Genomic DNA, 13,581 nt, shown 5'->3' with positions numbered 1-13,581 from the left:
AAGCAAGTGTTAGTCAGAAAAAAAAAAATGTTATTCAACACAAGCAAGTTGGAAAGATGAAAATCCCAAGGCTAGCGGGCACCTCACTGCATTAGCACAGCTCTTTCCCACGGCCACAGCCGCAGTTATGCAAGCCAGGAGGAAGGGTTAAAAGCCCACTTCAGCACAGCCGCTGCGAGACTCCGCGCCAGTTTTTTTCTTTTTTTTTTTTCTCAGCTTTATTGACATACTGTGAGGGATTCATCTGAATGAACAGCATCCCCGCATCTCTCCCCATCGACCCCCCCACCCACCACCCATAACCAAATATTAATCTGCATGCACCTCCTGATGTTCGCATGAAGCCCCGGACAAAAATCAGATCCCGAGACCGCATCGGAGAGAAAAAGCCAGGCAGCCCGCACACAACAGAGGCACCAAAGAAACAAAAGACATCTAATTACCTTGAGTTTTCTTTCTTGTCTTCTGACGCAAAGGAACCTGCTGAAAATGCAGGAAGGAAAGAAAAGAGGAAATTTCTGATTGTGGGGTAACATTTGTAAAGAGAGAAGGCGGGAGGAGGTGGCAGTGTTTGTGAGCAGGATGGAGTCTAAAAAAAAAACTCTCCAAGCAGAGCTAACAGGGAGCTACTAGGGGAGGCACAAAATGTGCTAATTGGAATCAATAGACTTTGAGCTGAACCTGAAAAAAAAAAATAAGTCACAGCTTATTGTTTCCTGTTCCCGCCCACAAGCAGATCTCAGGCAGCCGCTTATGGTTCTAGGACAGGACCGTGCTCCCCAAAGTTTAAAAAAAAAATAAAAATGCGAGATTTCCCCTTTCACAACCTTTTATTTGTCCTGTGAGGAGAATAAAGGGGAAAAAAAGAAATAGCGCCTTCTCTTTTTTTGCAGTTTCTAAATGACAGTGACGTTTGACTTTAACTTGCAATAATCCTAATTCCCAAGGTGTTCGCTTCACCGTGGATATTCATGGTCCCGCTAAACACACAGTGTAACATCAAAACCACAGGAACTGAAAATAATCCAGAAAAAGAGGATTCATTCTCTTTGAGTGAAATCTAAGTAACTCTTTTGTCTTCTGACCAGGAATTCTTATGTACAAATTTAAATTTCTTGTTCAGTCTTTAGGTGTTTGACTCGTTTGTTCATTTTGTGGAAGATAAACTAATTACCAACTTTGGTATTAGTTCTCCAAATAGTTCTCCAAAATTAGTTCTCTAAATCTAATCTGATATTAGATAAGACATGTGGAGTCTTATTTTCACAAGATATTTAACAAAACTCATGTACAAATCAGAGTATAGCGAATGCAAAACCAAAAAAAAATCTTTTAAATGGTTTTTGGGGTCCGTGTGTGCATGAGTATATGTGTGTGTAGAGAAGAATAAAAAGCTAAAGAAATATTTAATGTTAAAGAAGTTCTTGTTTTTCACTCTAGTAGCTAAGCTGAATTTATTTCAGTTTCAATGGCTCCACTTTTTATGTTAATTTGGAAAAGAAGTTGCATATAATTGAAAAGCAATTCCAAAATCTGGCTTGCAATCTTATTTACAGCGTTTTACTCTGTCAGAGATACACCTGGGAAGAACTCTACACATCCAGCTATAACTATAAGAATGATAGTATGTGGCTCTACTGGATATTTGAAAGGGAGATATAGTATAAAAATAAAAAGTGTTTTTAATCCCAGAAACCTGCAATCGATTTCTGACTGTCACAATTCATGGCTGTGCTACCCAGGGGAGGAAAAATATCGCTTTACTAAAACTATCTCCTCATTTGCAAAATGAGGAATCTTAAAGTTCTCATAAGTGTTTTTGCAAGACTGTGTGTTTAAAATACCCTGGAAACTTAAAATAGTATTTTATGTAATTGTAAGCAATGTGTTATCTAATTATAGGTATACATGAGTGGTCTGTATCCAATAAACAAAATTTCACAACTTTTTAGGATGTGTAGATTTGTATTTCCTTCAACAACGGTGATGAGGTTAACATGCTGAAATGAGTCTGGGAAAGAAATAAACTGGTAAGTGCTGTATGACTTTCTATTTTATGAATGTTAGAATAAAATTATCTTCACAAAGAATACAATCGCCCATATGAGAAGGAACTGAGCCAAGTAATAATTAGGCCTGGAGATGTGTCTTGGTGGTAGTGCACAAACCGTTTACATATGATACACTGGATTGGATCCCTAGCACCACCCACAATACCTAGTTTGATCCTCGTTGCCACAAAAACAATGAAAATTAAAATAAAAATTTGGGGGCAACAAAGATAGTATAGCAGGAAGATGCTTGCACGTTGTCAAGGTTCAATCCCCAGCACCACCCGTGATCCCCAGAGCACCACCAGGAGGAATCTTGAGTACAGAGTACAGGATGGGCTCCACAAACAGTGTTTGGGGGTACCAGGGTCTCCTTCCAGTAATTCTCGGCAATCAGGTCAGTGGCCAGTGTGAGCAGCCAAGAATGTGGTGTTGGTAGAGTGCAGTGCAAGGGATTATCTGGACTATACTAGTAATTTTTGGGGTGGGGGGATGGGGAGAAGGTGTCCCCAGGGCTGGCTGCACCTGATGCTCAGAAGGGCCATGTGGTACTGGGAATCAAATTAGGGTCAGGGACAAGCAAGGCGTATGCCTTAATCCCTATACTATCTCTCCAACTCCAACAAAGTTTTTCTTTTTTTCTTTTAGCTTTTTGGTCACGCCCAGAGGTGCACAGGGGTTATTCCTGGCTCTGCACTCAGGTATTACTTCTGGTGGTGCTCAGGGGACCATATGGGATGCTGGGAATCGAATCTGGGTCGGCTGCGTGCAAGGCAAACACCCTACCTACCGGGCTATTGCTCCAGCCCCTGGTGCTTTTCTTTTTAATGGCCAAATTTTCCCAAGTTTTAAGCAAACATAGCCATGGTACGAACACATGTGACAAAAAAGTCAGTCATGCTATTATCACAAGGACCTAGCACCCGCCCCACCCCCACCCCCCCCCCCCCGCCACTTCACAAAATATTTTCCACACAATACCTGCCACTTATTTTAAAGTTCCCATCATTCCCACAAATCATCTCCAGGGATCTTTTTTGATAGGTTAACTTAAATCAGTAAAATCTAATTAACAAAAGATTTCAGCTCATATGCATGTATTATTTGGACAGATATAACTTGGCCCAGGAATGCCAGGACCAAAATCAAATAAGAGATTGAGTAACCTGAGAAAGTGAGAATGGTCTGAGGAAGCCTAGTGTTTTAGGGTCCCCAGGAAGTAGTTATGTCAAACTGAGATACAGGAAGACAGGGAGAAAAAGGGGCTGAGGACTAGTAGCTCTAGAGGAGTCTGGTCTTCAGTGAAAAGATGAAGTCGCACTAATTCCTTCCCGGGAAAGATATTGTAAAAGGAAGAATTTGCACCAATATGAATGGACTTAGAGGGCCATACGCTGAGTGAAATAAGACAGATGGAGAAAGACACTTTATGATTTCATTCATCTGGTATGTATAGAGAAACCTATAGCACTGTAGCACTGTCATCCTGTTGTTCATCGATTTCCTCGAGTGAGCACCAGTAACGTCTCCATTGTGAGACTTGTTGTTACTGTTTTTGGCATATCGAATACACCCATCGGATACACTGACAGTCTCTGCCGGGGGGGGGGGGGGGGGGGGGGGATACTCTCAGTAGCTTGCTGGGCTCTCCGAGAGGGACGGAGGAATTGAACCCGGGTTGGCAGTGTGCAAGGTAAATGCCCTACCCGCTGTGCTATCGTTTCAACCCAGAGAAACCTATTGACAGATAAACAGATAAATTAAATAAGCCAAAAATAAACTTTTGGACTAAAAGACCAATTAGTAGCCAATTAGTGATTACCAGCAGGGATGGCAAAATGGAGATAAAGAAAACAATTGATGGTGAAGGTTAAGGTGGATCTTCCAGAGGTAAAGTTAAGGTGGTAGAGACTCATTTTGATCTACCAAAACAAAGACGTGAAAAATATTATGTTAAATTTCTGCAGTGAAAACTTAAAAAGGAAGGAGACTCGAGAAAAAACAGCTGTATGATTTGTGGAGAGGCAGCCCTCATTCAAGCTCTCATCAGTGAGAACCCTTCACTGTTTCCTTATGAATAATTCCTGGGAGTAAATGGGGAGTCTCAAGTTTCCCCATCCAAATCAAACAGTGGATTGGTTCCCTCTCAATTTCACTCAAAACCAGACTTGGTGTATGCTAGATTCTTGCATCTATGCTGGAGGAGAAGTGAAGAGTCTAAGCAGCACTATTTTAAATAGTGAGCACTATTAACAGAGGCAAAAATGATATTCAAATTTGATTGGGGGGATAGAGAGGATAGAGAGTAGCTCAATTAGTCTCATCAAATAGAACTTTTCCAGATAATAATAAGGTTTATTATAACTGTTCAAACGGTTGAAACAGACGGTGTGTTATAGATAAAAAAAATATTGCATGGAGTTTCAAGTTTCAGTTTCATTAGTTGTACATGAATTTAAAACCAAATTGGTTAACAAGAGAGAATGAAAACATTCTTGAGAACTTGAGTTTGAGATTCATTTCAGTTCTCACAACAGGAAGTGGAACCTGAAAATTTGTCTGTTTCAAAACAGTCTTATATGTGGCTTTTTCACAAGTTGAGTTAAAAAAAAAAGCCACCCCTCAGCCATTTATGAGACAGTTTTTTTAAAAAAAAAAAAAGACCTTTTACTTATTGTAATAAATATCCAGAGCCTCATGAGTTAATTTTTCTCATACCAAATATCCCAAACCTAATAAAACTTCTTCTCATTGGCATCCTGTAGCTAAAACAGAAATTAATGGACAGGTGAAAATTGCCTTATTTGATCCTAAAATTTGGGGTAACTTTGTTTTTTAATTTATGAGATTGGTTTTTCAATTAAGACACTATTGTTTATAAAGTCATTCATAATTGAGTTTTAGGCATTCTATGGCAGAGCCTGGCAAGCTCCCCGTGGAGTATTTGATATGCCAAAAACAGTAACAGTGACGAGACTCATTCCCCTGACCCTGAAGGAGCCTCCAGTATGGCAGAGTTGGGAAAGACGAGAGGCGAGGCTGCTAAAACCTCAGGGCAGGGACAGATAGAGACATTACTGGCACCCGCTCAAGCAACTCAACGAACAACAGGATGACAGTGATAGTGACAGTGACCTTCCAGCACCAATCCCTACCACCAGTGTCAAAGTTTTTTCCACTAGTGTCCCTAGGTTCCTTCCTACCCAACGCCACAATCCAGCCTCCCTTTTTAACAGGCTCATTTTATTTATTTTTGCTTTTTGGGTCACACCCGGCAATGCACAGGGGTTACTCCTGGCTCTGCGCTCAGGAATTACCCCTGGAAGTGCTCAGGGGACCATATGGGATGCTGGGAATCCAACCCGGGTTGGCCGCATGCAAGGCAAACACCCTACCCGCTGTGCTATTGCTCCAGCCCCCAACAGGATCATTTTAAAGTTTGGTTGCTGTGGTTTGGATCTCCTTCTTCCATTGTTACTGACTCTGCAGTTTGAATATAAAGCTATTTCCTTTTTATTGAGGGAGGCTATTTTATGTCACCTTTTCGATGACTAAATTCAAAAGCACATGGAAGATAGCAAAAATCAAAAAGTCTAACATAAGTGTCAAGTGATGATTTTAACACCCAGTTACAGAGTAGTAGCTAATAAATAGACTTCCTGTTTAGTTGTTCAGTTTTGCCAGTAGAATTTGCCACATAATATATTAAACACATTAAATTTCAGTGATATGGGTTTTCATTATATCATACTTTGTAATGATCAAAGTCTTTAGCAAAATTATATACTGATATTGTAATAGATGGTTTAGTTCTGACCTGATTTCTGTGGCATAAATCCTCACTTTGTTGTTAATTTCCAGCTATTAATATCTTAAGAAGCAACCACAAAATAGTCTGAATAGTTCATGTTTTCAAACATACTCATATTACCTCCCTCCTGAAATCCATTCTCCTCATGTAACTTTGGTCCTATTATCAATGTCCACTGGCTTGTATTTTTATTATTTTTTATTCATTGTATTTTTATTCATCAATTTTATATTCCTCCATTGCACACAAAGGTAAAAATAATTACTTTTTTTTTACCAAGTCAACTCTAGCACACAACTCATAGATTAAGAATGTTTCTCTGTAAATCTTTTTCTGTTCCTGGAAAATTAAATTGAACTCATAAAGGGAACTTTTAAATACTTTCATGGGATGGTAGCCCTCCCAAGAAATGCTTAATGGGTGCAATGGCCACTCCTTGTTGTAGATTCCAACAAGGCAGGTAATTAAATGCCAGGGTTCAGGGGTGCAGTGTTGCTTGGGTCTCTGGTAACAGAGACCCGAAGAGCTATACTGCATGGACTATAAGGTCTCAGAACTCTACTTAGCAAAGCTTTAAAAGCTTTATAGTGGAGAACCAAAGCCTTGCGTCATCTTCACAGATCAAGTTTTAAACTTTTAATTACTAAAATCTTGCCTGTGATCTTTTTAGAAATACTTGCTCATTTCAGAAAGCTACCTACCTTAAATATCTAATAAGTTTATATGAAAAGAAAACATCTAGTCGTCAATAATAGACAGATAATAGATATTCTAATAATCATATCAACAATGACCAGCTAGGAAACATAGTTATCTTTTTTACTCTCATTTTTGGTTTGAGTTTTGAGGTCACACCCAGACGTGCCAATAGCTTCTACCAGAAATGCCTGGGGGACCATATGTGGTGCCGGGGATGAAATTGGGGTTGGTCATATGCAAAACAAGCACCTTTACCCCTGTATTATCTCTCCCCGTTTAGAATTTTTTATTATATTTTAGGTATATCGAATAATTTTGTTTAATTTTATTGCATTTAATTTTATTGTATAAAATTATTACATTTACCACCAAAGTGCCAGTGAGGTACCACCAATGTCTTTAGTTCCCTTTGTAGCAAGTATATCTAAAATTTGTTCACCTCTTGCCTTGTTCTGAATTTCTCACAAATACCTGAATTGAGTTTTTATATTTATAGCTCGGGTGCTATTAATATTCTCCCATTATAGAAGAGGAACTGGAGGTTCAATATTTTCCCCAAAGTCACAGAAGCAGCTGTTAACATTTAAATGTCCACTTTAACAATAAATTTCACAAAGTAGATGACATTCATGGTTTTTTTCTTGAAATCACTGGTATGAAAGAGGAAGGACAGGAAAGCAAAAGCCAGAGTTTGACGGGAAGCTTTGTACAGTGGAACTTTTTGCATATAAAAGAGGTCTGTCATCCCCAAATAATTTGAAATATAGAACTGTCTTTTAATTTTCTGTTATCAAAAACACATACTTCTCGTCAAATTATTCTTGTCTTTTGATAAGTTTGTTTTTTAAAAAAAGACTGTTGAATTTTCTCCAATATAACCTTGATATATGAAATGACCTTAGTTTATAAGAACAAAATAATTAAATCATAAGAGTTTTTAAAAATAAATAAAATGAAAGAGGTTGAAGAAAAAAGAATGAGAAGTAGGAAATGGATGAAAGACAGAGAGGGGATAAAAGAAGCTGGCAGTTCTTGTCCTGACTGATGATTTCTGACTGTCTTTGTCATAGTGGTCCCTTCTCTATCCTAGCTGCCCTCCGCCCATCACCACATGTGGCAAGCTTCCTACCACGGATCATTCCTACTGGGCCTTGTTTCCACTATCATTGGGTATTAGTCTCATACGATGGTTTTCTCATATCCCACAAGTGAGTTCAATCGTTTTATATCTGTCCCTCTCCTTTTGACTAATTTTATTCAGCATACTCTCCATGTCCATCCATTTATATGTGAATTTCTGACTTCTTTTTCCTGGTGGTTGTATAGTAGTCCATTCTGTACATGGACAATAGTTTCAACGAGATTATGAAAATTCATTCAAACACTTTAAAAGTCATCTGTTTGGGGACACTCAGGGTGTTTCCAGATTGTGGCTATTGAGAATAGTGTTGCAATGCTACTTGAGTAATGATAAATTAATACAAATAGAAAAAAGGGGAGCTGGCAGAAAGGATCCAAAGAAAAGAGCACTGGGGAGGGTGGCAGAGAAGAGGAAGAAGATGCAGAATAGAAAGGGGGGGAAATCCTGGCATTTCAGCTTAAGTAACAGAATAGATGGCAGCAACACAGAAAACACAGTTGGAAATACATATATTCAACAGCAAACATCTTGAATTTAAGGTATATCTGAGTCATATAAGTGGAAATGCTCAGTATGTTTATTCAAGAGTCTCCAGATTGGAAGAAAATCTTGAATAAAGATGTAAAATTGGAAACCATCAGAATGTAAAGGACAGAAGCCTTGATTTTGGGTGAGATCCTCAGTAAGTGTATAGAACAACCAAGGGCTGAAGTCAGCATCTGCAAGGGCAAACTGACATTCAGAAACAGTAGAAGATACTATCCAGGAGTCTAGACAGAACGGCCAATGAAAAACTCAAATCAGGATCAGGTTATCTTGGAAAGGAGGGAGACACTCAAGAGAAATGCAGGTCCTGGAGACCAGAAACGAGAAGTACACTAGGAAAATATAGGTAGAATGCTTCAAAATTTGGACATGAAAGCCATCTTCAATGATGCAATACTACTAGAAAAGGCAAGAAAATGAAAATTAAATAAATGGGCTGTATCACTGTAGCACTGTCCTCCCGTTGTTCATCGATTTGCTCGAGCGGGCACCAGTAAGTTTCACAACAAATTGTGAGACTTTTTGTTACTGTTTTTGGCATATTGAATACATTACAGGTAGCTTGCCAGCCTTTGCTGTGCAGGCGAGATACTCTCGGTATCTTGCTGGGCTCTCCAAGAGGGACAGAGGAATCAAATCCTGGTCGACCGCGTGCAAAGCAAACGCCCTACCCGCTGTGCTATATGGGCTACATAAAATTAAAAGAGCTACTACAAGGAAAAAGAAACATTAACTAAAACTGAAAGACAGCTAACTGAATGAGAGAGAAATACATTAAACACATCAGATAAAGTGTTGATATCCAGGATATATAAAGGATTTACAAAGATCAACAAAAAAATTCAAAACCCTACCAAGAAATGGGGAGAGGAAATGAACAGGCACTTCTGAGAGAGGAAGACAAGTGGATGGCCAGTTAGCACATGAAAAAATGTTCATCATCACTTATTATTAGAGAAATCCAAATCAAGATGACAATGAGATACCATCTCATACCAGCAAGAACGATACATATCAAAAATAGAATAGGAACAATCTGTGTTGGTAGGAATGTGATGAAGAGTGAGCTCTCATCCACTGCTGGTGGGGATGTTGTCTGGTTCAACCCGTGTGGAAAACCATATGAAGGGTTCCCAATAAACTAAGAATTGAACTGCCATATGACCCAGCAATTCCACTTTGGGGGATCTATCCCAGGACTTAAAAACATTCATTCAAAAGGATACAAGCACACTATTATTCATTGCTGCACTTAGTATAGTAATTAAGATATGGGATCAACCCAAGTGTCTAATGAAAGATGAATGGGTTATGAAGATGTGGTCTATATATACAATAGAATACTATGCAGCTGCTAGGAACAATGAAATCATGCAGTTTGCTGCAACTTGGTTAGAACTGGAAGATATCATGATGAGTAAAGGAAGCCAAAAAAGAAAGACATACACAGATGTATGAAAGATCATCTCACTTATCTATGTTATGCAGAATACTGGATAAGGAAATGTATTTTTGTGAAGGGGGGAATTCCTACATCACCCTTGATCCCAGAGTCCAGAAAGAGGACAGAGAAAGAATGAAATTAAAGCAGGTGAGAAAGGAGGAGAAACCGGGAAGTAATGGGCAAACAGGGGTAGGGGCTGCAGTTCTACTGGTGATAAGGGAGAGTGGTATAGCCATATATCCAAAGCATAGACTCAACAACATTGAGAACATGAGATCTAAGCTGCATCCACCAGAACTTTGTAATGTGTCTGTGAAGCAGACAGGCAGTGGAGGGGGAAGGATGGGGGAACAGAATATGGGAATACTGGTGGAGAGAAGTTGACACTGGTGGTGGGATTGGCATTGAAATACCATGTGCCTCAAATACAACCATCAATAACTTTGTAAATCACGGTTTTATAATTTAAAAGTATTTTTAAAAAGAGAGAGAAAAGTAGGTCCAAATAACCTGAAACTATCGGCTTTTGGAAAACCATCGTTAGCAATGTCTGCAAGAAAAGCACCATCATTGTATTAAGCTAGAACCAGAATGGAGATAAATGGGAAATAAAGAAATAAAGATAGCATTGTAAACTTTCATGCGATCAGAATAGCAGAGTACCAAAGGAGAGATGGCCACGGGTTCCTTGAATCACATTCTCTGTCTTACTACCAGTGCTACAGAAAAATACAGATACGAACATACTGAACATGAGGTGTTGAAATCGGAAAGCAGTTGTACAACAAAATATCACCTATAATCTGACCCGCTAAGCATAGATTTCTCTCTTCCTTCCTTTGAATCTTATTTTTCAGATTACCTTCGGATAATCAAGTAGAAGTACAACTGTGTCTCCCAATGCATCAATGCCCTTTGCCATTCCCTTCCTGTCCACTTCTGGTTATACCAAACTGAAAATGATGTTAATCATTTCCATGCAGCCATAGTATTGACACTCAATTTTAACAATACCATGGACAATAGCAAAAACAGAGATATTTAATTGTGTACTCTATGTTTTGGGAACGTTTTTTCCATGTACCTCTATTTCATTCCCCATGCTGTATAAACCCGCAGTAAATGAAAATGCCATAGTTCATCCATCTATTTACTGAAGTTCTCTTGTGCTACCTCAACATTACTGCAATGAACAAGATGCATTGTGCATATGGACATTTTATTTCTCTGTACTGAAGCATTAATCTGAGTGGATTATAGAGTCTTGGGCCCTGTGCTTCTTTAGTGTTGTAGATACTCCCAAATTGACTTTCAAGCACCCTGTCTACAATCCTTCCTTTAATATGTGTATACTATAGCACTGTCCTCCCATTGTTCATCAGTTTGCTCGAGTGGGCACCAGTAACATCTCCATTGTGAGACTTGTTGTTACTGGGTTTGGCATATCGAATATGCCACAAGGAGCTTGACAGTCTCTACCATGCAGGCGAGATACTCTTGGTAGCTGGCCAGGCTCTCCAAGAGGGACAGAGGAATGGAACTCAGGTCAGCCATGTGCAAAACAGACACCCTACCTGCTGTGCTATCTCTCCAGTCCATGTGTATACTATACCACATTTAAATTAAGATTTGTTCATTCTTTTGAGAGGGGGCAAGGGTGTGGTTTGGGTCACGCTCAGGACTGTGCTCAAGTTTTATTCATGACTCTATTCAAGGACTTTTCTAAGGGAACCTCTGGTGCCAGGGAACAAACTTGTGTCTACCTCATGCAAGAAAGCACCTTACCTTCTGTACTATTTCTCCAGCTTCAAGTTCATTCCTTTGAATGTGTTTTAATTTTTTAATGTGTACTTTTTATTGCTGGAGCGATAGCACAGTGGTAGGGCATTTGCCTTGCATGCAGCCAACATGGCCGACCCGAGTTCGATTCCTCCGCCCCTCTTGGAGAGCCCAGCAAGCTACCGAGAGTATCTCGCCCGCACGGCAGAGCCTGGCAAGCTACCCGTGAAGTACTGGATATGCCAAACACAGTAACAAGTCTCATGATTGAGACGTTACTGGGCCCGTTCAAGCAAATCGATGAACAACAGGATGACCATGACCATGATTTTTTATTAAAGTACCGTGATTTACAAAGTTATTCATAATTGAGTTTTAGACATGCACTATTGCAGCACCAAACCCTCCACCAGTGTCAACTTCTCGCCACCACTGTTTACAGTTTCTCCTCCCCTCCATACCCTCTCCCAACTCCAATGTGCCCTCTTGATACCAAGTAGAAATTCAACTGTGTCTCCCAATGCATCCCTTCCCTTTGTCATTCCCTTCCTGTCCTTTCTAAGTTTGGTTGTTAACGTTTGGGTCTCTTGATTTCATTGTTGTTGACTCTATGGTTTAGATATTTAGCTGTACCACTCCTGTACATCACTGATGTACTTGGATCCCCTTGGTCCCTGCTCCCAATTGCTTCCATCTAACTCTTGGTCCTTGATTTCTTTCCTCCTCTATCCTCTTCCCTACACACTGGGCCAAGAAACATCTAGGGATCCTTCCTTTAGAACATTGCATGATCTCACATGTGTTTGTCTTTCTTCTGGCTTACTTCATTTAACATGACATTTTCCAGTTCCATCCATGTTTCAGCAAACTAAATGATTTCATTGTTCTTTGAAGCTTTCTATTGTGTATACGTACCACACCTTCATAACACACTGTCTGTTCTTGTACACCTAAGCTGATTCCATATATTAGCTATTGTATCAAATGCTGCAATATATAGTGGTGTCCTTTTAAATAATGGCTTTTTTGTCCCAGGAGTAAATACCTAGAAGCTGAATTGCTGGGTCACATGACAGCTCAATTCTCCATCATTTGGCTGAAAACTCACTGTTTCACATTGTACTGTCCAAAATGTTTATATCACTATCAAAAATAGACTTTTATACATTTATTTCATGAAAAATAAAGATATTTTATCTTACAATCTATGATCACTAGCATGTTTTAAGTGTTTTAAAATTTTTTTAAATTTTTTTTTATTAGGGAAACACCATGAGGTACAGTTGTAGACTTACAAGTTGTTGTGCTTGGGTTTCAGTTATGCAATTATCAAGTACCCATCCCACCAATGGTGCCCATTCTCCACCCCCACCAATCCCAGTATCCCTCCGACCCCCCCATCCCCCATCCCACCCTGCCTCTGTGTCAGGGCACTCCCTTTTGTTCTCTCTCTCCTTTTGGGTGCTGTGGTCTGCAGAAGAGATATTGGGTGGCAATCATGTTTGGTCCATAGATTACTTTCAGCAGGCATCTCCCATCCTGGGCAGATCTTCCCAGCACCCTTTATTTGGTGCTCCCTTTTCTATCTGAGCTGTCTTTACCCCTAGAGTGTGCGGCTGGCCTCTAAGCCATGGAGTGAACAACCTGATATTTATCACAGCTGTTCTCGGGGATTAGTCTCTTATTTTGTTACCTTATGTACCCAGATGAACGCAATCTTTCTATGTCTGTCCCTCTCTTTCTGACTCATTTCGTTTAGCACAATATTTTTCATGTAGTACCACTTGTATGTAAATTTCATGACTTCATTTTTTCTAACTGCTACATAGTACTCCATTCTGTAGATGTACCAAAGTTTCTTTAACCAGTCATTTGTTCTCGGGCACTCAGGTTTTTTCCATAGTCTAGCTACTGTAAACAGTGCTGCAATGAACAAACAAGTGCAGATGTCACTTCAACTATACTTTTTGGCCTCTCCGGGGTATATTCCCAGGAGTGGTATTGCTGGGTCAAATGGGAGCTCAATTTCTAATTTTTTGAGAGTCGTCCATACAGTTTTCTAAAAGGGTTGAACCAGTCGGCATTCCCACCAGCAGTGAAGGAGGGTCCC

At 39.6% G+C, this 13,581-nt stretch overlaps 1 protein-coding gene across 1 annotated transcript in view; it reads right to left on the bottom strand.

Moving 5' to 3' along the window:
* IPCEF1 (interaction protein for cytohesin exchange factors 1) overlaps positions 1-10,614 on the bottom strand; it is a 110,798-nt gene extending 100,184 nt beyond the window's left edge. The window contains exons 1-2 of the mRNA XM_056126315.1: positions 10,555-10,614; positions 444-615 (exon numbers count right to left, since the gene is read on the bottom strand). Coding sequence (XP_055982290.1) covers positions 444-615; positions 10,555-10,614 — 232 coding nt within the window. The remainder of the gene's footprint in view (positions 1-443; positions 616-10,554) is intronic.
* Positions 10,615-13,581: the final 2,967 nt, after the last annotated feature.

This window comes from Sorex fumeus, unplaced genomic scaffold, assembly GCF_029834395.1.
Source record: "Sorex fumeus unplaced genomic scaffold, SorFum_2.1 ptg000061l, whole genome shotgun sequence".
Taxonomy (NCBI): domain Eukaryota; kingdom Metazoa; phylum Chordata; class Mammalia; order Eulipotyphla; family Soricidae; genus Sorex; species Sorex fumeus.
This window is presented reverse-complemented; position numbering and strand designations above follow the sequence as displayed.